At 46.3% G+C, this 26349-nt stretch overlaps 1 protein-coding gene across 1 annotated transcript in view; it reads left to right on the top strand.

The window, feature by feature from the left end:
• Drc3 (dynein regulatory complex subunit 3) overlaps window positions 1-20171 on the top strand; it is a 29532-nt gene extending 9361 nt beyond the window's left edge. The window contains exons 5-12 of the mRNA XM_051180506.1: window positions 2946-3065; window positions 3652-3764; window positions 5626-5800; window positions 9291-9422; window positions 11877-11965; window positions 12357-12480; window positions 19539-19670; window positions 19970-20171. Coding sequence (XP_051036463.1) covers window positions 2946-3065; window positions 3652-3764; window positions 5626-5800; window positions 9291-9422; window positions 11877-11965; window positions 12357-12480; window positions 19539-19670; window positions 19970-20086 — 1002 coding nt within the window. The 3' untranslated portion in view covers window positions 20087-20171. The remainder of the gene's footprint in view (window positions 1-2945; window positions 3066-3651; window positions 3765-5625; window positions 5801-9290; window positions 9423-11876; window positions 11966-12356; window positions 12481-19538; window positions 19671-19969) is intronic.
• The last annotated feature ends 6178 nt before the right edge of the window (window positions 20172-26349 follow it).

Raw genomic sequence — 26349 nt, 5'->3', positions numbered from 1 at the left:
CCTGTGACAATGTGAACCTGAGTATTTCTCGTGTTCTTTGGTTTTGTTTGTGTTTTTGAGACCACTGTCTCATGAAATCCAGGCTGATCTTGAATTCACTACATAACCAAGAATAACCTAACTCCTGATCCTTCTGCCTCAGTTTCCCGAGTGCTGAGATTACAGGTATGCAATGCCTGGCTCTGAGATTTTTTAATTTGGAGATGTTTTTAAATTTTTAATTTTTTTTATTTTATGTGCATTGGTGTCTTGCCTCCATGTATGTGTGTTTGAGGGTGACAGATACCCTGGTGCTGGATTTACACACAGGTGTGAGCTGCCATGTGGGTGCTGGGAATTGAACACGGATCCTCTAGAGCTAGTGCTTTTAACCACTGAGCCATCTCTCCAGCCCCAATTCTGAGATTTTGTGTGTATGTGTGATACATGTGTGTTTCAAGACAGGGTTTCTCTGTGTAGCTTTGGCTATCCTGGAACATACTCTATGTACTGGGCTGGCCTTGAACTCACAGAGATCCTCTGCCTCCCAAGTGCTAGGTTTATAGGTGTATGCCACCACACCTGGCCAGTTCTAAGATTCTTAAATTCAGTGGATAAGTTGGCACACTCCTCTAACCTTAGCACACAAGCAACTGAGGCAGGAGAGTCAATAGTTTGAGGCAAGCTGGGCTAGATTCAGGCCATCCTCAGCTCTTCCTACTTTGTCTCAAAAATCTAAAAACCAAGTAAGCAAGCACGCACTGCCTTTAAGCTTTGGTCTCATCTCCAGAGCAGGGTTCTTACACTGTTTTCTTCTTGTAGACCCTTCTTGCCTGAGAAAACTTACATGATGTAGATAAATAGGTATGCAAATCAAAGTTAATAATAAATCATAAGGAATTTTATTTTAAAACAGTTTTTTGGGACACATAGAATTTTGCCATTTATTAAAGGTGATAGCTTGGCTAGCAAAGTGCTTGCCACACATTTGATCTCCAGAAACCACATACAAAAGCCAAGTGTGAGGGACCGGAGAGATGGCCCAGTGGTTAAGAGCTCTGCTGCTCTTGCAGAGGACCGACCGACCTGGGTTCAGTTCCCAGCACCACATGGCAGCTCACAGCCATCTACAACTGGATCCTCTCCAGTTCCAGGGGATCAGACATCCCTTCTAACATCCACAGGCACCAGATATACATATGGTGCATATGAGTGCATATAGGCAAAATATTCACGTAACAATAAATGAAATCTTTGAAAAAATGGTGTTCAGGTATGGTGGCACACAGCTTAATCCCAGCACTTAGGAGGCAGAGGCAGGCAGATTTCCGTGAGTTTGAGGCCAGCCTGGTCTGTCTAGTGAGAATCAACTCAGCCATAGATACACAGAGAGACTCTGTCTTAAACAAACATTAAATCTTGACTAGTATACAAACTGCAATATGAAGAGGCTTGATTGGTTTTAAGAGTTGACCAATATTTTGATTTTTTAGTTCTAAATAATAAGAACTGCTTTGCATAAATACATAGAAAATATGTTTAGGGCCATTTCAAAAATTGTAGAGGGGTCATAAAATGGTTTATTGGGCTAAAGGTGATTGCTATATAGGTCTGGAAACTTGAGTTCAAGCCCCAGAACCTATATAAGGCTGGAAAGAGAGAAATAAATGTTGTCCTCTGATGTATACTTGCCCCTTGGACATGCTCCCACACACACATATACAACATATATACACAATATTAATAAAATCTTAAAAGAAAAATTTTGGGAATTCTGTTCTAATCCCAAGTAAAAATTCATTTAATGAAACTTGTCAGCAGCTCAAACAGCATTTTTAAAAACCAAACATCCTAACATAATGCAGTCAAAAAGTATAATAATGATAGTTGCATGCCAAAGAATGATGATAGGAAAAATTTAAAAATCATTATTTTCTACAGTTAAACAATAATGTTTCTATAACAGCAGGAAACTTTGTACAGAAAACAACACTGTCTCAAGTTGGGGGTGCAGGTGGCGGGTTCAGGAAGCATGGCAGAGGACATTCATGTGCACACAGGGTGTGCATGTTTTCTACTCAGAACCAAATGTAGCATGGTCAAACAAGGCCAGAAACATGTGGGGTTCATTATGCACTTATTTTAAATTAAATTTTGGTCATTGTATTTTCAGAAAACTTTTATTGTCGCCCATCTGTGTGTGTGTGTGTGTGTGTGTGTGAGAGAGAGAGAGAGAGAGAAAGAGAGAGAGAGAGAGAGAGAGAGATTGACTTTCACATCCAGTTCTCCATCCAATACATATAGCAACCCTCAGCCTTAAGAAGCCGATTCAGAAAAAAAAAAAAAAAAAAAAGAAGCCCATTCAGGTGTTAATTTGAAACACACCATTGACCCAAAAGCTTTTGGTATTAAGCCCTTTAAAAAGCACAGGACAGGGGCTAGGGGTGTAGTTCCAAAGTCTAGCATTCACCCTAGCATTTATGAGGTCTTGCATTATATTCCCAGCCCTGAATAAAAATCACAGGTTAGCCCTGCATCTGTAGTACCAAGGCCTGTGCTCAAGCATGCTCTCCTGGATACACAGAAGTCCCCATCCAGGGCAGATGCACATGTGGCCTGAATGTCCTTCCATTATTCAAAATGAATAATGAGTAAAAGTTCATAAAAGCAGAACTCCAACCTGGATGCCTGATCTCACACTGGTGCCGTAGAACTCAGAAAGGGGCTGGGGACATGTCAGGTTGTTTCAGGGCAGGTTCTTGGGGACCTCCAGTTCTGCGATTCCCTGAGACTTAAGTGTCCTGGAAAGATAGGCATTCTAATCTCCAAGGCCTCATGTCTTTCCCAGCCTTTACCAAAGAAAGCATCCAACACACTGGCCATGCTCACAAGGCCCGAGGATGTGTGGCTGGGGCAGGGGGACCAGATATCCTTTGGTAACGGTGCCATTTCTGTTCCTGGGTCAGAAAGAGATGGCGAAGATAAAGCATCAGTATAGCATTGACGAGCTGAAGCACCGGGAGGCACAGATGCAGGCCCGGCTGGAGGATGAGAAGGTGCTGCGGGAGAAGCTGGCAGCACACAAGGTACCACACAGACAGATGGCCTGGGTAAAGAAGGACCATGAGAGTGCTGGGCATACTGCAGCCACAGCACCTGACACCTACTCCTTGCCTTGAGCAGCCCCTAATCACCCACCATCTCTGGAGGCAGCTCAGCCCAGTCCCCATCCCCATCCCCACCCCCAAGCCCAAAGAGATTGTCCCAAAAATACTTGGTTCCAGTGATTCCTTTACTGAAGACCCTCAAGCTGTTTCCCATCCCAAGCAGTTATAGTTTGGTCTTCAGCTCTGTGTCTCTGAATTTGTGGCTATGCCCTGCTGGCTTCCCTATGACCACTCCCAGCCCCCTATGAACCTAGGCAGAGCGGTAGGCCACTTCTTGGAAATAGCCTGCCACTATATCTTCTACACCTCTGCACAAACCCTCCCTGTTCCTGGAACACCACACACACACACACACACACACACACACACACACACACACACACACACGTCTTCCTGGGAGGGAGGTTGCAACTCAGGTGTGATGTCCCCCTCAGGAACCCTTGGCTGCCTCAACCTTCCCAGGAGCCTGGCCCTGGGTCACATGTCTGGGCATTTGCATCCACAGCAGGCGTTCATTGAGCACTTGGATGGCTCCTACCTGTTCAACAGCATGTATTCTGAGGATGTGGAGGGCAACAAGCTGTCCTACTTGCCTGGTGTTGGTGAGCTGCTTGAGGCATATCCTTTTGAGGTCACTGCTGCCTTTTTTTTTTTTTTTTTTTTTTTTTTTTTGGGTGCGGGCCTGGCCCAAGTACCACTAGCTTGTCTTGAGCAAGTTCATTTTACTCTGTACCTCAGTTTCCACATCATTTCATGTGAGACCCTGGTAGTTAAATCTCTGCTGGCTACATGTATGCAAAAGGCCATTCCAGTCAGACCAGTGAGCTTTGTGGGGCAGTGGTGTCTAGATTTCTGCAGGCACACTGAGTGACAGCTGCTGGCTGGGTGGGCCATGCCTGGCAAGCTGGGTTTTCTGAGGTAGGAGTAGGGAATGTGTTCTTACATCAAGAATCTCCACTGGCTACTTTACTACTCTTGATCCACATCCCTATAAGTACCCCACTAGGTGGCTGCCATTAGTAACTCCCAGAGGTTAAGTAGCTTGTACAGGATCACTCATCTGTGGGGCCTAAGAGCTTGCATTTGTCACCTAGTTGGTCGGAGTCCAGGATATAATCAGCACTCCCCATGCATAGTGGCAGTGATCATGAGAGCTTCAGTGGTAAGCAAGAGATGGAGGGGACCTCCAGGACATGAGACATTCAGGAGCTGAGGGCTCTGGGTTGAGACAGCCAGTCCCAGATAAGTCTGAGGGGTCACCAACACTGGTGTGAACCTCCAGGAAAAACTACAGAGATGAATCTCTGATAAAGGAGGTGCTATATGGGAATAAGATGTGAAACTAGAATTGCAATTTGGGAAAGGTCGGGATTCCCCAGGAATAAAGCAACTGCACTGTGAGATGTCATGGTGCCAGCAGTGGTCATGGGGTACGGCTGGTCCTTTTCCTGGGTTGAGGATGCCGAAGTATTAAGCTGGCTGACCCTGTCCATGGCCCCTATGTGACAGCCTCCATCCATGGCCCTCTCAGCTTTGGTGAGCTCCTAAAGGCAGAGACTAGACATCAGTGTCTGCACTGAACCTGACAACTTTTTCAGGAGCTATCTACCCAGAACCACAACATTATGAAGAGAGTGAGTGGAAAAGGATGTTTACCTTGCTGGCCATCCTCTTCCTCAGGGGCCCATGCTCTTGGCTTAAGTGCTGGGATTTGTGGAAAGGCATCCATCCATCTGATCTCCTGAGCACATCCCCCACAGCATCCCCAAGACTCTGTGGGTTTGCCTGCCCCAGCCCCAGGACTCTGCCAAGGATGCTGTTTTTAGTTAGTTTGTTTTGTTTTGTGACAATATAGCCCTAGCTGGCTTGGAACTCACTCACAGAAATCCCCTGCCTTTGCCTCCACCCAATTCTGGAATTCAAGGTGTATACCACTATGCCCAGCCTCCAAAGAACTCTTTGTGGTGGCTTCCTCCATGCCGTTAGCTGAGGTAAGGATATTGAGTCCCAGAGAGGTAACTTGCTAGCGTGGGTCCTAGAAAGAGCATTAGAGCCATGACTTGGACCTAAACTACCTAGATCCTCTCTCAGCTCAAATGAGGCACAGGGCAGGCCCTTCCCAGAAGATTTTTTTAAAAAAAAAAAAAATCTTAATTTAACCAGAGATTTTTAAAAAGGGACTCCACCTCATTCTCCTAGCCAGGCTTCTTCTAGCTCTCACCCGGACCCCCAGTCCTCTGGAAGTTTCTTCTAAGGCCTTTAGTCATGTTCCTGAGTTCCTTAGGTACAGATAGAGGTACTACAACCAAATTGCAAGTCCCAACTCCCTGGTTCCTCTGCCTCTCCTTCTGTCAAAAGGAGGAGTACCTGCAGCCTCCATAGTGCTCAGCCTGGCAGGTCCAGTAAAGAATTGTCAACATTTTTGTCATAATCCTAGTGGCCTGCTCTTGAGCCCCAAGCTTCCTTGACAGCCGCTTACCTACAAGGACAAGTTTGTCATCATCTGCCTGAACATTTTCGAGTACGGCCTGAAGCAGCAGGAGAAGCGAAAGATGGAGTTAGACACTTTCAATGAGTGCATACAGGAGGCCATCCTGGAAAACCAGGACCAGGGCAAGCTCAAGGTTGCCAAGTTTGAGGAGAAGCATCTGCTGGTAAGTCTCCTCCTGTGCCAGGCTGCCAGGACTCCCCTCACTACGGAGGGGCTGCAATGTCCATGTCCTTTGGTGGTTCTAAGGCCCCTAGTCTCTGTCCATGTACCAGGGATCAAGGTTTCACTAAACGGCACCACACACAGCTGCACTAGCCAACACAGAGGCTCCCCCTCACATCAGATCCTAGGATTCAAGCTCCCCTCCCCACAAACTCATCGTCATTAGTGCTAGCCGCATTATCTGTACCACTACTCTAATGATGGTGGTGATAATACCCATGCTTTCTTCTGTTTGTTCGTTCGTTCATTCATTCATTCATTCATTCATTCATTCATTCATTCAGCAGGCATTTATTTTCCAAGCCTCACTGTGCCTGGCCCTGTCATGCTAGGATTCTGATGCACATGCTCCCTGTCCTTGGCAGTTCCCACCTTGTAAGGCCCTGGGCCCTGGGCCAAAGCCTTTCTTACCTGAGTGACAGAGTGGTCAGGGTTGTCCTAGAGCTATGGAAAGGCTCAGTTCCAGAGGTCCAGGAACTTGGGAGGTTCCTGGGGCCCCTCTGCCAGCTGTGCCAGCGGAGGATCAGGTCGCCATGCCTTGGGGTTTTAGTGGCGTGTCTGCTGCTTTGCACCAGCTGAGTCCGCTCCGATCTCAGCCTGCCTGCTCCCCACAAGCCTCTCACTTTAGCCTGTCTCTGGTTTTGCTTGTGTAGTTCACAGCCAATCTGTCATTTTCTCTTTCCCTTCCCTATACGTTTTAAGTTATTACTCTATTATGGCTCTTTATAGGTTGAGGTAGCATCCCTGCGTCTTCGAAGTAACTTGAGAGTACTCCAAGTTTGCTATGTATCATGACATTTGTCTATAGTGCTTTTGTTATGTAGTATCAGTTTGTCTAGTCAGGCAGTCTACTGAGCCATTATACCCACTGCGTATATAATTTTTGTTTTGTTTTGTTGTTGTTTGTTTTTCGAGATGGGTTTCTCTGTGTAGCTTTTGCCTGTCCTGGCACTAGCTCTGTAGATCAGGATGACCTTGAACTCACAGAGCTCTGCCTGCCTCTGCCTCCCAAGTGCTGGGATTTAAGGCATGCACCACTGCTGGCATAAATTTTCAATAGAATAAAATTTACCAGTCTTCCGGTTGCCCCTTGGAAAGTATTTCTCCATTCTGAGAGTCTCCGCTAAAGGCCGTTTTTGTTGGACTGAGGGTGTAGTTCAATTGGTACAATGATGGTGCAGCACAAAACTCTGCCTTCTATCTTGAGCCCCACATAAATTCAAGTGTAGGGATACATTCCTGGAAGGTAGAGGCAGGGGAATTAGCTTCAGCTACCTAGCAAGTTTTGAGACCAACCAGAGCTATGTGAGACAACGCCTGAAAGAAAAAAAAAATCTCCTTATTTTCTTCTTGCTTTTTTTACAGTTGTTTTTGCATTGGAACCTTCACTTGTCTTCAAGTAAGGGTTGTGGTAAGCATGAGCAGGGTCCTTCCCAGGCAGGACAGTATCACACATGTCCTTCACCCCCTTAAACAGTGTCATTACTCCTTTCTGCTTCAGGGCTCATACTGTTAGTGACAAAAAAAGGCTGCATTGCACTGGTGCTGCTCACGTTACTGGGACCCTTGCTGATGAACAGGTTGCTCATCATCCCACAAAAAGATCTCGTTCAAATGTTCAGCCTGTTTTCCATGGATGTCCACTTGTTCCCTGGGGATCTAAGGGGGTCTGTCTGGTTCGCTCAAAAATTGGAACTGTTTTTGCTATGGTGTGGATATAGCATACCGGTAAGAAGTGATTGGGGATGTGGGGTGAGGGATGGCTCAGGAGGTAAAGACATTTGCTGTGCGAGACTGGAGACCTCAGTTCAATTCCTGGAAGACATGTAAAGGTAAAAAGAGAGCACCAATCCCACAAAGTAGTCCTCTGATCTCCACATGCATGCATACCCAATAACTTTTCATATTTTAAAAGAAATGAATTGGTTGATAGAAAGGGCTGATGCTTTTCCCTGTGTGGGACTGGGTTGCTGACCTCTTAGAGGTGGGTGCTATAAAGCAAGCTCTGCTTCGCCAGCCCTCTCTTGTACGTCTTCTCCTCCCACGTGACCCTTTGAACACCTGCCACCAGACACTGGAGCATGCTCTCCAATGTAATGCCATCTGCTGTTGTGATGCAGCTAAAAGGCCCTCAAGAGAATCCAAACAGATGAGGCTCACCAGACTTGTACTTTCAACCTCCCAAACTGTCCTAAGTAAACCGATTTCTTTTGGTAGTGTGGAGACCAACCCACAGCCTTGCCACTTAGGCAAGTGCTTCTGCGGAGCCAAATACTCAGCCCACTAATTTTATTTCCTAAGTTGACCTGTATATGGGTACGGTACATAAAGCAGGCATAGTAATGCAAGCCTGTGCTCCTAGCACTTGGGAGGTAGAGGCAAGAGGGCCAGAGTTGAAGGTCATCTTCAACTACAAAGCAAGTTCTAGGCCAGTCTTGAATACTGGAGGCCCCCATCTCAAAAGAAAAACAACAACAAAAAGCAGGGCTAACGGCTTACTGGGTGGTTATTCATTGATTTAATGGTGATAAGTTCTGAGATATGTCATTATGCAACCGGCACTGTGGGAACACCAAGCTGTTACTAGATGGAACTTTTTACCTTCATTGGCTTATGAAGCCACTGTCAGGCATGCAATATTGTGTGGTACATGACCCGATTAGGCTGGACAACACTTATTAAGTTGTGAAAACAAGGCTGATGTTAGTAGAGGAGCTGGTAAGGTTAATTTATTTTGTTTCTTTTGTCTCTGACTGTCCTGGAACTCTTCTGTAGACCAGGCTGGCCTCTTCCTCTGGAGTACTGGGATTAAAGTTGTGCACCACCATGCCTGACTGTTTTGTTTCTTTCTGAGTTTCTTGTTTGTTTTCATTTGTTTTGTTTCTGGGTTTTGATTTTGGATTTTTGACACAAATGAGGGAGGCCAAAAGAGAGCATCAGAGCCTCATGAATGGTGAGCTGCCATGTGGGTGCTGGGAACTGACTCTGGGGAATTGGACCTGGGTCCTCTGGAAGAGCAGCCAGGGCTCTTAACACCTGATCCATCTCTTCAGCCACAGGAGTTAGTTTTAAAAGCTTGATTTGCACAGGTTTTCCTCAGTTGTGGCTCCCATCTCTGATGATAAGAATGTCTTCCCCTTCTCCCTGCACAGGCAAAGAACCTTGCCCATGGGAATTTCATCTTCCATTTTTCAAGGAGGAAAGGGTAGATATAAATGTTCTTTTGCACCTGCCATTTTCAAGTGCATTTATATACAATACTCCAGAGCAGCAGGTGGCTTCCCCCAAAGGTCACAGCTAGCAAATTTCGAGCTAATGCTTGAACTTGGGCACTTCAACCCAAGACTCCAAGTTTTTACTCATGTTACTAAGTAACATGTTTAACTACTGATTCCTGAAACACAGGCTTTTTGTTTTGTTTTTGCTTATAGAATTTAAACGCCATGCGAGAAGAGAGTGAACTGCCCAACATCGAGAAGAAGCTAACAGAGTGCAATGATGACATCGCTGATCTGTTCAACACGCTCATGACACTGGAGATGCAGCTGGTGGAGCAGCTGGAGGTACAGCCAGACTGGCATATATGCAGGGGACCCAGCATGCATCTGCAGAACCTTGCAAGCATGCCCTCCACAGGCTCCCCTGTGTGTCCAGTGTAACCCAGTGGACATGCAGGAGAAGACTGGACAGGTAGAGATAGGTGGGTCTCTAGGGATCATTGGCCAAATAATTTAGCAAACATGATGAGTTCCAGACCAGTGAGAGGAAAAATAGGCAAGTGGTGCCTGAGATTGCCCTTTGCCTCCATCCAATATGCACACAGCCCCCTAACACACATGTGCAAACCACCACATATGAACATGAGCATTTACATGTGTATACATACACAGACACACACACACACACACACACACACTCCCTTCCTTCCAGAATTATTAAAACACATTAAAGGCAGGGGCTGGAAGTGTACCTCAGTGCTTGCTTGCTTGCCACGGAAGCCCTGGGTTCTATCCTCAGCAATGCCAAAAAAGAAAGGAAGGAAGGAAGGAAAGAAAGGCATACACTGCTATCTTTGCTTCCTGGGAAAGCATTCTTCAGGAAACTGAGAGGTGAAATTATTCCTCTAAAAATCTCTCCCCCATCCTAGAAGAGCCCAGAGTATGAACAGAGTGCAGATCTCTTACTAGACCCAAGGGGAAGTTGGGGAGCTTATGAGACAAGGTGGACCTCTACTCAGGAACCAAACGAAGGCTCATCAGTGATGCAGCTTGTGTTTGCTCCCTCCGGGTAGGCCACGTGAGGAGCCTGTCACTTGGCATTGACGATGGGAAATGAAAAGCACGGCTGTCTCAAATGCATTTGTAGCCCGGGTGACTTGTGTGTTTGCAGGCAGCTAGGCTGGGAGTTGGAAGTCGTGTGATGAATTGGACCTCATCAGATGTTGCCATGGCTGGGCCAAGAGACAGTGCCTAATCAATTCCTCACACGTCAAGTGACACTTCCTACGCAGGATAGATTCGCTGTCACACAGCACAGCAGCCACTCATTTCCCACTGGGAATTGCTCTGCTCAAGTACTGCAGAGACAATGCATGCAGGGAGGGCTGCTGCTGGCTCCCAGGCCTTTCAAGCACCGAGATTGTTGTCAGTATCCAAACGTTCCCAGATCCATGCTCTAGTCCTGGCCCACTTGTTTGTGCTTTTCCAATGACCTTACTTTTATTCACCCAAATGGTGCTCACACACATGTGAGAATGAACTCATTTTCACAGCCTGCAGGTAGGCCTTGGGCTCCTGTGGATGCTTTGCATTTGAAGTGCTGGAGGTTTGCAGAAGGTCCTGGAAAGGGTCTTCCAGGGGAGTGGGCTTCATAATCACATTCTTCTACCACTTTTCTCAACAACACTGAGATCTGCTTAATCCTCAAGTGCTCTGCTAAGCACTGGGAACAGCAGCCAGAGACTGGGAGTCTGGGGTAACAGCCACCACTTACCCAAGGTACTGACTCTCCCAGATACTTGGTAAATAATTTGGGTGATTTAGCTAATTTACCCCACTAACTACCATGGTACTACACAGAAAACCTGTCTTACATATGAGGAGGCCCAGAGAGATTAAATAATATCCCTGGAGTAGAACTGGCTCTTGAGATCTCCCTCTACTGCTTTTGTGGACAGATCCTGCTTGAGAGGCCTAAAAGGAAGAAGTCCATTCAGGGAGGATGGGAGTGGGACCAGGCTATGTGCTCCTGGCAGAGGCAGCTACCTAGGCAAAAGACCTGGTGACAGGGCTGCAGGATGCTCTTGCTTAGTGGGTAAAGGCTCTAACCACTAAGCCTGATGACCTGAGTTTGATCCCTGGGATCCACATGATAGAAGGAGAGACCTGATTCCTGCAAATTGTACTCTGACCTCCACATGCTCACACACATAGCCACATACATATAAATGTAATATAAAAAAAATGTACATCCCAGTGGCAGTAGCTGGTAAGATGGCTCATTGGTTAAAAGCACTCTTGTTGCTGTTGCAGAGGACCTAGATTTGGATCACAGACCCCACGTGGCAGCTCTCAACTGTAACTCCAGTTCTAGGGGATCCCATGCTGCCTCCTGACTTCTGCAGGCACCAGTCACGCACACCGTGCACATACATACATGTAGGCAACATACTCATATACATACAATAAGGAAATCTTTTTTAAAAAAAAGTATTGACAGCATAAACATTCAGGGAGAGCAAGTTGACACCGGAGAGCAGCAGAGCTCTGGAAAGCAGCGGTGTGTGTATGTGAGTGTGTGTGAGTATGAGTGTGTGTGAGTGTGTGTATGGGTGTGTGTGAATGTGTGTGTGTGAGTGTGTGTGTGTGTGTGAGAGAGAGAGAGAGAGAAAGAGAAAGAATCCTTAGCCATCTGCCCTACAGAGTCAAGGGGGTGGTCTTTGCCTCTAAGGGTCTGTGACTTGAGCTATTGCCAATGCTGTCAATACACACATTGACTATCTTCTCCATCATTTCCAGGAGACTATAAACATATTTGAAAGAAACATCACTGACTTGGTGGGACTATTTATTGAAAATGTCCAGAGTCTATATCCTTTCTGTGATGAGTCCTACCTCACCCCATGGGAAGGCACCTGGGCTTTGATGCATGTTGGTGACAACGTAATAGCCATGATGCCTCTTAATACCTCAAAGCAGATTTTGAACCCTTACAGCAGTGGTAACATCAGATAATCCTGTACGTTAGATATCCTGCATATCAGATATTTGTATTATGACTCATAACAGTTATGTAGTAGCAACAAAATATTTTTTGGTTGGGGGTCACCATAAAATGAGGAACTGTAGTAAAGGGTCGCAGCACTAGGAAGGTTCAGAACTACTGCCTTAGAAACTGGTCTCTCTAGTGGAGACCTCATGGCCTTGTTTAGCAGAAGCCCAGCCACAGGTGAGAGACACCTGGCTTGCTCTGGCCCTGGCTTTAACTCACAACTGCAGGATGGCTCAGTGCCGGGACTTGGAGAACCACCACCATGAGAAGCTCCTGGAGATTGCCATCAACACCCTGGAGAAGATCCTCAAGGGCGAGATGGATGAGGACTTGCCTGATGATGTGCGGGCAGTGAGTATGGGCAGGAGGAGGATTGGGGCACGTGGTCATTGTTGGGGCCAGAAAGTAGACAGGTGAAGTGCAGCCAACTCACAGCTTTGCCTAAGCACGACAAGCTCCTGGAGCCTCTGTTTCTTCACCTGAAGGAGATAGCAGCCTGCTTTGCAGGAATATCAGCTGATTAAACAGGCTAACAAGGTGCCTACCAGTTCAGGATGGTTGGATGGTTACAAGCTCCTTTCTGTGGGGTCATCTGACACTTTTTAAGGAAGCAGTTGTACACAGAGGATAAGGCTAGAGATCTCCCTCAGGTGTCTTAACCATACAGTGTCTATAAGGAGAACTGCAACATTGTATACCCGCAAGCCTCACCTCTGGTCCAGCACCACTCTATCCCAGTTTCCACCAGGATAGGTAGTGATGAATACTGGGGACCCATCGTTGGGTCTACACCTAACGAGGCATCTCTGAGTCCACCCTGAGCTCCAGCAGCAGCATGTGGATGCCTTCAGGAAAGGGCCCCAGGCAAGGATGAATGAGCACAGGTTCAGACACTTCCCCTCAGGGGCCAGCTTTTGTTCCTGAGCTGCTCTCCATCACTATGCTATCACCAGGCCTTGTTCCAATCACCCTTTGCTTGCCTGTTGGCTCCTTGCTGCCCTCTTATAGACTGTTCTCCATAGGCAGACAGGTGGGTCCACTGGAAACCCAGACCACACAGTCCTCACCCCTCCCAGCTTGCCATGATCTTAAAGAGAGTTCATTCTCATAGGTCTCAGACATTCCAGACTAGGCCTGCCTCCCTTGGCAGCCCCCACCCCAGATTCTGATGCTCAGTAACCAGCCTTCTGATAGGCTTGCTCCTTTCAACTGACATTCTGTCTTAGTTAGGGTTTCTCTTGCTGTGATGAGACAGAATTACCAAGGCAACTTGGAGAGGAAAGGGTTTATTTCATCATATAGCTCTCAGGTTATAACCTAGTTCTGAGGGAAGTCAAGGCAGGGACTCAGGCAGGGCAGGGACCTATAGGCAGGAGCTGATGCAAAGACCATGGGAAAGTGCTGCTTACTGGCTTGCTTGTTCAACTATCAGTCAGGTCACAGTTTTAAACTCTGGTTCATGTTGATTTGTTTCCACAATTATTCATACTTTACATAAACCCCTGAGGGAGGACAGAAATGACCTTCTCATCACCAAGGACCAGCTGTGCCAGCAGGAGCATCCAGCATGGCAGCTGGGAATGGTCTTAGAGCTGAGTGGATGAAAATGTGTATTCACTAAATCTTTACTGCATCGGGAGCTGGGCTGAGCTGTGCAGATAAAAGGCCAGCAGCCTTGACCCCATAGGCTATGTTCTGAGGCTGGGACAGACACCCAACACAGCAGCATGGTGCAGGGCCACAGTCACACTAACCCTATCCACAAGCCACTTACAGAGCTCATTGTTGACCAGACAGGAGAACACTACCCTGCCTTAACCAAGAAGCAAGTCTCCTCTGAGACATTCTGGAAGTCTCCCACAGGACTCATGCGGTGGTTGAGTTCCTAGGCCTGTGACACCCAGTGAACAACATTGCCGAACCATGCTCACTCCCTAGTGGCTATAGCACAGTGAAAGTGAAATATGGACCCCAGAGACCATCAGCGGAGAGGCAGGTCAGCTTGCCCTCTCACCAAGGTGCCACTGCCACAGTAGTGTCTGGCAACACAGTTTCTTCATTAGAGGATTACCACCGTCCAGCCTGTTGGTCGTATGTGACCTCATCTCCTCACCAAAGTAGCACCATTACCACTTGAGGTTATTTATGAATGAGGACATTGGGCAAGACAGGCTCATGAATGTGTGGTGAGAACCATTCAACCAGTGAGGACAAGAGTCTGAACTCTGACTCAAATCTGGTAGACAGTGCTGGATTTGTAACTGTAGTCAGCACTGTGCCCTTCCCTATTCACCACAGCTGAAAGGCATTTTGGGGGGTGCCCATGGTAGCAGGCCATGGGACTCTGCCTCTCTGCTAAGGGATTCTTAGATTCACTAGCAAGACTGGAGTAAATTACTGCCTTCAAAGCCTCATGGGGGGCCGGGCAGTGGTGGGTCATGCCTTTAATCCCAGCATAAGCAAATGGACCTCTGAGTTCCAGGACAGCCTGGGCTACACAGAGAAACTCTGTCTCAAAACAAAACCTCCTGGGAGAGAGCCAGTGAAAGCCCCTCCTTAAGAACATTCACAGTCATAGATAAGAAATCCTTGGAAACCCACAGTTGTCTTTTGCAAAAGCAATGAAATGGCCTGTTTTCTCAAGAGAAAAACATTGGCTATGAGAAAGTATGACCACACCAATAGCTCATGTATGCTGTAGCCTCTAAGAGCCAGCCTGCCAAGAAGGCTGGGCACAAAACAGCCCCTTCAATCTCCAGGTAGACATGGAAAGTAGGCACCCCTGGGTTTCCATACAGATGAGGAAAGTGAAGCACAGAGACTATAGCATGGGAGCTGTGATTTGGACCCAGGCAGCTTGGCTCAACAAAATGTTTCCTGGGCCTATAGCCAGAATGGTCCAGAAGAGGAAGAGGGCTGAGGATGAAAGCAATTCTAGCTTCTGCTGCCCAGAGGTCATTGCACAGATCATGATCACAAAGTCACATGACTTAGGATGTTTCTAAAGCCAAATACTGTTGGCCATGCCACACTCCTGGCCCAGCTTTCCTGCATTTGTGTCCCCCAACCTGGGCAGAAAATTCAAGACTTCAAGCTGAAGAGAGAGAGCTCAGAGCCAACAGAAAGGAGGGATGTCACCTGCAACTCTTAGGAACTCTGGGCATCCACACAGGAGCGCAGTTGCCAGAGCTGGGTCAGTGCTCAGGTCTGGTCCATGGGAGGAGCTACAAATTCCCAAAAGCTGCTAAGAAATACTGGAGTTGATGTTGTGACTGTTCCTATTTCTGAAGTTCAGGGCAGTGAGTGGTCTGCACTCCCATGGGAGAATTCCTCTTCTGTGTCACTTTCAGATGGGAAGGTGCTCCTTTCTTGACAGATAATATTGGAGAACGACCGTGGAGAAAGGGGATGAGTTCTGCAGGACCCTTTCCATATCATCCCAGGTGCCTGCTGATTAACAGTCAAGGATTTAGAAAGAAAGCATTGAGGACGAAGGAAATGTGAATCCAAGTCATTGTTCTCAGTATGAAGCCAAAGAATATAAACATGAGTGCAAATGGGCTCATCAGGGGCCCTTGCAAAGCCAGCAGGCACAGGGACCGTGCTCTGGCAGAACTGGGGATGCACCTACAAGTGCAGGGAGGGAGTCTAATCTAAAACTCTTGGAAGAAATTTAGTGTGGCACCTGCACAATGGGTGGAAAGGCCTGGAATTTTGTTGCGGTTAGAACACTGAGTGGATTCAGGAATTCAGACTCAGTTTCAAATGGACTCTTGTGTGAAGGGCAGAAGAGTAAGTTCTCTGCAGGCAGAACTCCTTCCTGCTTTTTCGTTAAAGAAGCCCATGGATGGGCAACTGATCATGGGCTATCCTCTTGCCCTCCTAACATCATGACCACAGATTCAATTTAGCTGCACTTAAAAGGAACAAGAAGTAGCTGGGCAGTGGTGGCTCACACCTTTAATCCCAGCACTCAGGAGGCAGAGGCAGGTGGATCTCTGTGTTTGAAGCCAGCCTGGTCTACAGATTGAGTTCCAGGGCAGCCAGGGCTACACAGAGAAACTGTCTCAAAAAGCAAAAAAGGAAGGAAGGTAAGAAGGGAGAGAAGGAGGAAAGGAAGGGAGGAAGAGAAAGAAAGGAAAAGAAAGAAAGAAAGGAAGGAAGGAAGGAAGGAAGGAAGGAAGGAAGAAAAGAGAGAATGAATTGGCATTTAGGACACAGTAGTTGCTGTGGTTGTAAATCATGAAGGGAATGTTGCTGCCTTTGTCTCCAGTGGCAGCTTGGCCATGAAACATCCAAGCCAGGTAGAGGTGAACAGGCTGCTCTTTCTGGATGTGGCTGCTGAGTTGAAAATACTGGAGTTCATGACTCCTCCTCCACAACTCTGAGTACCTCAGGAATGGAGAGCATCTTGTGTGCATCCCATTGGCTGAAGAATGTTCCCACACTTGAAAAGCTGAATATGCTCATCGAGCTGTGTTGGAGACTTCAAAACAAGTTTGTCACCATCCATCAACAGTGAAGATTGGCTGCAAGTACACCACAGAGTGATGGTTCTCTAGACACTCCCAGTGGAATTTCTGTGGAGCCACACCATGGAGGATATATGCCAGGACAGGAAAGCTAAAACACACATTTCAAAACTCCTTTCTGGGACTGTGGCAGGACAGTCAGTATTTGAAGATAGGGTTTGCTGCTTGGGGACCCCAGTGAGCGGAACTCCAAGCTGAGTACGAAGTGTCTGAGAGACATTTCAGAACCTGAAACTGGGTGTTTTGCCTTCCTTGTTCTCTAATCCCTATTGCAACTTGGGGCACTAGTTGGGACATAAATGCTGCTCTATCTAATGCTGGGTGGCACTCAAGTCTTGGATGGCGAGCTGGAGCATATATGGGTATGTACAAATGTCCAGTGTCTGTGCTTGCTTCTCCCTGATGGGATATGATCTCAGGTGTAACCTATGACCTGGAAAAATCAAGTCATCTTTATAAAATGTGTTTGTTTTTTTAAAAAATTATTTTCAAGTAAAACCTAAAGTTGCAGGAAACTTTCACTTCATTGAGGGACCAGCTGTGGTTGATACAATGTGTAAAGAGTGAATCTGCTTGTTTAAATGACTTGACCTTGATTGTGGTCCAGTTAGTAACTCTGTTTTATTGTTTAGTCTTAAGTGTATGGGTTCTCATCCTTACACATGGCATTCACCCTTTAACAAAAGAATGGGTTCAGTCATTTGGAGTAGGGACTAGGCCCTACCTCCTGCCTTTAGGTTAAGGGAGTATCGCCCCATGGAGAATGTGCTCCCAAAGTCCTTTCGTGCACCAGGGATACATCCTGGTTCCACTGTCAGAGGTCCCTTAGACTGCCCAGGCCTTCTAACTGAGACCCATGTTCAGGGGGTATGAGTCAGCCCAATGCTGATTTCCCCAATATCAGTTGGAGTAGGGGGGGGAATGGAATGGGAGGGTGGTCAGGGGGCATGGGAGGGAGGGAGGGAGAGGGAACTGGGATCTATATGTAAAATAAAAAAATAATAATAAAATTAAAAAAACCATGTACATATATAACAAAAGGAAAATCAAGCAGGAAAATAAAGTTCATACAAGCAGCAAAAACAAAACAAAACCAAAAGAATGGGTTTAGTGAAACAATCTAGCAGAGACTTAAGGTCAGAACCTTTTTAGTGATAGTCTTTTGTTGTTGTTTTGTTTTTGTTTTTCAAGACAGGGTTTCTTTGTGAAACAGTCCTGGAACTAGCTCTGTAGACCAGGCTGGCCTTGAACTCACAGAAATCTACCTGCCTCTGCTTCCCAAGTGCTGGGACTAAAGGTGTGTGCCACCACTGCCCAGCTTTAAAATGATACTCTTAATTTCCTGAGCTATTTGAAGCTTAAATGATGTTCAATTACTCAAAGTTTTAATTTGTGTATAATGGGATGATATGCACAATGTAACACTGTAATCCCAAAGCAGGGTTTATGGGGAAAATTCATATTATGTTTGTTTCTTGTTTAAATATACGTTTAAGATAAAGTACAAAAACAAAACAAAGGAAGCCTATTACGAGGTTACTTACTCCTGAGCCCTCAGTGTGGATGGGTAGGTGTTCATCTTCTGATCCTGCCCAGAGCCTGGCCTGCTGCCTGAGTAGGGAAGGAACTGAATGACTTCCTGTCATTCTTATGGTGTGACTGTACTGATCCATTGTCCCACATCAGATAATCTGGCTTTTCTTACATGGGATTCTGGAGTGAGCTAGCGTCCCACTGTTCTGAAACAAAGTCTCTGGCCAGTAAGTCCAAGAGAGAAAAGGCAGGAAAGTCAAGCAGGTTGTTGCCTGTACGACTCTGAACAGCATTCAGGACATTTTGCACCTCCCAAATTTACCTTTGAGAGCTTGGAGGTGTTGAATCCCCCAAATATTTGAACAAAAAACACTTCCTTTTGTAGAGACACTAAAATTTCAAGATCAGCAAACTATTTTTGGAGTGTATTAGGCTGATACTCCAGAAAATGAGGCAGAACAAAGTACTACTGAGTATCTCTGACCCAAAAATCCAAACAGATTTTGATGCATGTGGGCTTTTAGATTCCCTGGTTGCAGGGGTGTTACAAAGACTATGCAGATATTCCAAAGTCACACCCTGCAAAACCTGAAGCCCCATGCACTGCAGATAACTAGTGCTCCCTAGTGCTCCCTAGTGCTCCCCTGTGTGTGCTGTAGCTGCAGTTCCTCAACAGAGGACACCCAGGGCCTTTGCTATTCTTGTGTTCCCTGGTACCTTGGGCTCAGAGTGACACACTGCTTCCTCGGAGCTTCAGCAAGCTCCCCTGGCCCCTGACTGGGATGCATTTCCCCCATTGCCACCAGAGTCTGCTTCTAGAGCCAGCCAGGCGCACTAGAAGGTAAGCAGTTGTACCAGCTTTCTGTAAGGACCATACAGTGCCAGGAACAAGCCAAGCCAAGCAGACCGCAGGGGACTGCAAAGCTTGATTCTGTTGACAGAGGCAAACAGGAGGTGGACACCTATCAGCTGACAGAGCCCAGGGCTGGAACAGCCTGGAGACCCAGCCAGACCTGACTAGCAGAGGTTTAGGGCTACCTAGAAAGAGGCCCTGTGAGAACTGATATGTCTAGTGAGGCTGCCTTGGCTAGCCACCTGCCATCTCCCAGGAGAAAACATGCTTTTGATGGGAACCACAGCATGACAGCTGCCATGGCTCAGATTGGGAGCAGGCTGTTGTCCAGGGATGAGCTGGCACACAGTGACTGATACAGTATGGGCTCTCCCCTAGGTGTGCCACACAGCCTGGGGACTCCCAGGGGCCTGTTTTCTATTCAACTCCTTCACTTTGTGCTTGGGGCATAATGACACACATGATCTCATTTGGACCTTCTTGCTTTCCAGCTTTTTGTTGACAAAGACACAATTGTTAATGCTGTCGGGGCATCACATGACATTCACCTCCTGAAGATTGACAACCGAGAAGACGAGCTGGTAACTGGAATCAACTCTTGGTGTGCACATCTATTAGACAAGGTAACGAATGCCGAGCAACCCAGCAGGCTGAGCTTTCTAGCTACCAGAGTATGCTATTTTCCATCAGAAACAAAGTACAGAAAAGAATTAAAGACTGTAGAATTATGCAATGAATATAGTGTGGCTCAGTCACACTCTTGAACCCATATACTTCATTGTATCTCTAACTCCTGCCTCAGAGAGACCAGCAGTGCATGTTGTGGGTGGGACTCCAAGGAAAACATGTTCCTTCTCTCTCCAGCCTCAGTAAATGGTGTTAGCTCTCATATACACTGAGCACCTGGCATTTCCTTCCCCAGATTCACAAAGATGAGATCATAAGGAACCGTAAGCGAGTGAAGGAGATCAATCAGTACATCGACCACATGCAGAGTGAGCTGGACAACCTGGAATGTGGTGACATTATAGACATTTAGGGGATTGACCTAGCCCAAGTTATGGGAATACCTTAGTTCGCACCTACCCCAACACCCTTGGTAAGAATTCTCGATATAAAGAAAAATAAAGGCCTGGTGTCAGTATTCTCTCATAGGGAGATCATGGCAATGTATGGGCGGATCCTGAGCCGCCTACAAATGTCTCTGGGGTGGCTGGCAGTCAGCTGGAGGTGTGGTTATGGCAGAACACTCCCCTATGCTGGTGCTGGTGCTCTTCACTTGGCATGGCCAGGGTAGGCTGCAGGCAACATCTCTCCCTACTCTGGATGCTGATGACCAGAGAAGTGAGAAGCTGAAGCTCCTGCCGCAGCACTGAGGCCTGGGTTTCTCTTGAAGACAGAGGCCATAGCTCCCTTTAGTTCCAAATTTGGCTGATCCTAAGTTAGGGACTCAGGCTGGCTATCCAGGTACACTGGCCTGCCACTAGGGACAGCAACGGGGAGTAGAACCTGCTGCTAAGACTGGAGGTGGCCATGTGGAGAGTACTCTCAGGACTTCCATTGGAAGGTGAATGGAGACATGGCATGTGTAAGCTTCCCATCACAGTAACAAACACCATATACCATCAACTTATGGGGATAGAAGGTTTACTTTGGATCTTAGCTGCAGAGTTCATGGCATCATCATAGCAAGCACACAGTAGAGCAAAACCATCTACCTGATGGCCAAAAAGTAAGAGTGGAAGGGGAAGGATAGGGTCTCAAGAACCCGCTTTGATAGCACATCCTCAATGACCTAAAAACCTCCCGTTAGGTTCTGCCACCCAATCGAATGACCCAGGGGCACACCTTTGACACTTGGACTTTTAGAGATAGTGAGTGACTTCTCCTGAGGAAATCATTTCTACTTACTTCAGGTAGGACAACAGACCAAAGAAGCAATCCCACCCAAGTCTAGCATAATGACGAATGAGCTTAATTAGGATTACTTACAGGAACATGGGCGATTTGCAGGGGCTCTTGCCTCCTCCCATGAGGGAGTATTATTGGGCATTCTTGTGAGGGAGGGCCTACTGCAGGTAATCACAGCTGCTCTGATTTCCAGATGGAAATGGCCAAGCCACAACTAAAGGACAGAGTTTCACAGACTCTATCCTTTCCTCTGGCTCTGGTATTCTTCCCATTGCTTCTTCTACAAGTGTTCCCTGTACCTTGGTGAGCATGACTGCTAGAGACATATGACTATTTACTTCTATTCAGGGCTGGGCACTGGCTGCTACACCTCAATACCCACTTGTTGCCACCAGTTGCTCAGTTGTGTCTCTGTAACAACCACCATTCTTTAATATGAAAAACATTGTTAATGAAGGCCAACCACAGCAAAAAATCTCTGGGCATAAGCATAGGTAGTGAAAACCAATTTGAGAATCAGATCAGGGCACACACCTGTAATCCCAGGTCACCTTCAGCCATATAATGAAGACAAGCCTGGGGTGGAGAAAAAGAAAAGGAGGGTGGGTAGGAAGCAAAAGCAAGCAAGCAAGGTGGAAGGGGCACACACAATCTGACAGTAAATCATATTCAAGACAGCAAAAGCTTCTCCATTAAAACCTATGCCCTCCTCTGCCACAGATTTTGAGTCTGGCATGGGTCCCCACTGTGGAATGGGTCTTAAATCCACATGGACCATGGCTCTTTTGTACCCATGTATCATGCCATCATTGCACCAGTGGCTGAATCTTGCACAACATGCTGATAGTGTAACGCATGAAGTTCACATCTGAGCAGGACCATTGGTAAGAATTCTCCTCATGCAGTCTGCACAGCATTCTCCCACCTACCAGCACACCAGTAGGGAAGAGCCTGCAGTTGTGGCCTGCAACCAACAGCAGTGGGAACTCTCTATACTGTGTGTACCTAAGGAACCTCCTCACCAACACCTCAGGGAGGCAGCCCCTGGCACTGGAGTTTTCCTACTCATGCAGATGGCTTCTGAGTTGACACTCATGGTTTTTGTTGTTATTTTTGCCTTTTTTGAGACTGGGTAGTAGCCCTAGCTCTGTAGACCAGGCCTCAGTGATCTGCTTGCCTGTTTTCCAAGTGCTGGGATTAAAGGCATGTACCATGCTTGCTGACACCTGTTTAAGACACTGGCTGCTGTAGGAATTTCTCAATCACTTTGTGTCTTACCTAACCACAAAATTCTTCAAGATGTTCAGTTGTAGCCTGGCCCCTGTGTGGGCTGATTTCCCATCCTTGCTCCTTTGAAGACATTTGCATGCCCTTTGGATACATTCCTAAATCTGAAGACCTCTCAGAAATTAACATTGTGTGATGGATCCTTTTTACAGAGTGGGCAGGTTCTCTGAAGGCCCACCAGCATCTGTTCCAAACAAGTGTCAACTGGACTAGGGATTCAGCAGCTAAGGACACTAAGAAATTTATTAGGTCCAAAAGAACATGAAAAGGTCTGCTGTTTATGTAAATTCCTCAAAGGAGCAAGGTTATACAGTGGTGTGGTGGGAGACACTGTGTTATTTAGCTCTCTGCCATCCAGATGCTCTCTGTAAGCCTTCATGTCTCCTCATCCTGGGCCCAACACACATCTCTCCAAACTAGTGAGCTCAGTGGGCCAAGGGAAGCGGGGCCATGCTCCTCTATTATACCAACCTCTCAATTTGGCTCCCCAGGTTAATAAGGTTTTAGCCAACACATCTGTGGCTCTCCCGCTCCTTAGCCACACCTGGATACTCAAAGGTAGGGCAAATATCTCCATATCTAATATGCTTTCTTGTAGAAAAGAAATGTATACAGCTTACTCTAGGAGTAGGAGTAGGGGGACAAGTGTAACCTTTTTTTTTTTTCTTCAAATCTCTGCTGCCCAGCCATATCTCCTGAGAGGTGTTGCTCAAGCTTTAATGTCTTTTAGAGACTTGAGAGTTTTTACTAAAAGCTCTACCTTGGAAGGAATCTTGCTGTATTTATTAATCAGATTCTCTCTCTCTCTCTCTCTCTCTATATATATATATATATATATATATATATATATATATATATATATATATATATGATTTATTAGAATGGCTTATATGCTGTGGTCCAGCTAAAACAACAATTGTTCTCTAACACTGAAAGGTCTAGGAATCCAGTACACGAGGCTGGATGTCTCAACTGTCTTCAGTATTTTCTGGAATCCCAAAGAAGTAGGTTCTAATGCCAGAGAAAGAAAGCGGGGGAGGAGGGGGTGGAGGGTGGGGGGGGAGGAGGGGAGAGAGAGGAGACAGAGACAGACTGAGAGAGAGCTTCCTTCTTCCATGTCCTTTATACAGGCTTCCAGCAGAAGGTGTGGTCTACATTAAAGGTGGATCTTCCCACCTCAAAGATCCAGATTAGAAATGGAAATTCTACCACAAATGGTGGCATACACCTTTAATCTCAGCACTCAGGAGGCAAAGGCAGGGATCACTGTGAGTTGGAGGCCAGCCTGGACTACAGAGTGAGTTCCAGGACAGCAAGGCTATACTTCAAAACTACCCCCCCAAAAAAGGGGGGAAAAAGGAAAAAGAAAAAATGCAGATGTGTGTGTTCATTTGGGTTTTAGTTATTTCCAAATATAGTCAAGCTGACAACCAAGAATAGCCATCACACTAGCAATGTTTGCTTTTGACTGAGGTGGGCAGGCCCTTGTCTGCTTTTCTTTTTCTCTCACCCTCAATGCTTGATTTACAGCCTAGTTCAAATCAGAGAGCTCTGCCAGACCCTCTCCTCATGTCCCACCATGGGGGTCAGCAAAGCAAAAGTCCCACACCAGAGACCCCAGCAGAATTAACTGCTCCCTTAACTTCTGCACACACAGCTCTCAGATCTGAGGGACTAGCTGTCAACTCACCTTTCTCACACCTAGTCTCCTCAGCTGTCCTTCAGCTCCTGGTACTCATGGGGACTGACTTCCCTTAAGTTAAGCAACCTTGCTCTCAAGGAGGGATGAACAGTTCCATTATTCAGTTTCTGTTTCCAAAGCACTCACACTGAACCCATGTGTCCCATCTCATAGCCTCATAAACCAGGCTATAAGACACTTTATAAAAAGTTTTTCCCATAACTAGAGAGATGGCTCAGTGGTTAAGAGCATTTATTTGCTCTTTCAGAGAACCAGGGTTCAATCCCTAGCATCAATATGGCAGCTCACAATTGTCTCTAAATCCATTCCAGGGGATCCAACACCCTCTTCTGGCCTTTGCATGCACTGCATGTACATGGTGCACAGACATACAGACAGAATATACATACACATAAAATTAAATTTAAAAAATTTCCCCAATTCAAGCAGTTCAAAGACAGTATTGCTAGGTATGGTGGCACATGCCTGAAATCCCAACATTTAGGAGGCTGAGGCAGGACAACTGATAAAAGTTTGAGGCCAGTCTGAGCTACATGGATCCAGACTAGCCTGGACTATAAGGTGAGACACTATCTTAAAAAACAAACACCTGGGCAGTGGTGGTGCATCCCTTTAATCCCAGCATTTGGGAGGCAGAGGCAGGAGGATTTCTGTGAGTTTGAGGCCAGCCTGGTCTATGGAGTGAGTTCCAGGAACTCAAAAGAAAAAAAAAAAATCAAAACAAAAAACCAAGTGAGCAAGCAAATAAACAAAACAAAAGCTGTTTATAAGAAAATTTAAATTCCTTGTATGTTCTGTTAGGAATTACTGTTGAAGTTTACTTCCAGAAGTATATCTTTCTCCTGATTAGTAATGCTTCTGAAAATGTCAGGGTATTATGTTTTGTGCATTTCTACACATTTAACTACTCCATCAAGTTTCATTTTTACTTTGATTTGATGCCTTTTGTTTCATTAGTTTTCATTATTCAATATAAATCTAATAAGAGTTTGGTGCATATAAATAAGTTCCGAGCTCCTTAATCTGGCATAAAGTGTCCTCAGAATCTGACCCTTGGATATCTCACTGTTTTTACTGTTTGCTACTTATAATCTGTTCTAGGGATATTGCTTTTCTGGTTAAAAAAAGTGAGAGTACCCCCTGACTGTAACAGTTCCCTGCACTGGACCACTAAGGATTTCCCGCTTCCTTTACTCTGATTGGCTGGATCTGCAGGCATCTCCAGTCACTTCTGCTTCATTCTCAGCCCTCTCTCTTCTACTTTCCCTGAGGCTGATGCAGAAGACAGTACTGGCACCTTCCTTCCCACTGTGAGTTCTTCCTTATGTAGTTAGTCAGCTCAGCCTCAGTCACATGTCTCAGTAAAAACGTGTAACTGCTATCATAGTCTGCTTAGGAGTCCTCACATAGGTACTACTTTCAGCGACTGTAATATGTTCTCAAGTCCATCAGCCATTTGAGGGCATCCCCTGTACTCTAAGATCCCACTCATGGAGGAGGCATGCCGCTGTCATCCCCTGGCCATCCTGTAATTACCCCATCACAAGGAGCCTCTACCTTCAGATGTCTCAGCCTCAGCTGAGGTCTTATCACCCAGAGTAGGGGTCACAAACTGCCACAACAGCAAGAACTATTACATACCATATAGGTGAAGTCTGCCACACAGGGACTGTTCTCCACCCTCAGATGGCTCAGGGCTCATATTTGGTTCTGTCATGGCCTTACTCAGGCACCAAGTATATGTGACTTTCAGAGGAGTCAGCCACTCACCTAGGTAATGACAAACCAAAGAAGCAATTCCACCCAGTCTAGCTTGAAGAACCAATGAGAATATTAGGGTTATTCTAGCTATTGTTAACTACTTAATTAGTAGATGAATTCTCTCATCATCCATGAGGGATAGCAATGAGCCCAATCCTGTGTGGGTATTACAGCTGCCCTGATTTTAAGAATGCAATGACCATGCCATACCCACAGGACATAATTTCACAATAGGAGAACACCCCAGACATCACAGCACTGCATGTAAGTAACCAGGACAGGACCACCTTTGTGTTCATTCCTGAAACAACTTATATTTTTAGAGTAAATCTTTTTTCTTTTTCTCTTTTTCTTTTTTTTTAGAGAATAGAACAAACAGCAACCAAGCAGCTTAGACTAAAGACTTACTTTCAAAAGATCATCCAATGAAAGGCCCGGGGGGGGGGGGGGGGTAGACGGGACAGACCGGGACACCGGGAAGGACACAAAGGCCTTCGGGCTGAGGGCTGAAGATGAAAAGGGATTGTGTGTGGTGATGTGCTTGTTTCCTGCCCCCTTCTTGCCATGAGGTTTCCAGCCATTGGTAGATGTAAAAATGGTGACAGAGCTTAGATAAAACAAGAATGGAGAAATGCTCAGAC

The sequence above is a fragment of the Phodopus roborovskii genome, unplaced genomic scaffold, assembly GCF_943737965.1.
Source record: "Phodopus roborovskii unplaced genomic scaffold, PHOROB, whole genome shotgun sequence".
Lineage (NCBI taxonomy): Eukaryota > Metazoa > Chordata > Mammalia > Rodentia > Cricetidae > Phodopus > Phodopus roborovskii.
The sequence above is the reverse complement of the archived record's forward strand: the minus strand, read 5'-3'. Positions and strand labels throughout refer to the sequence as shown.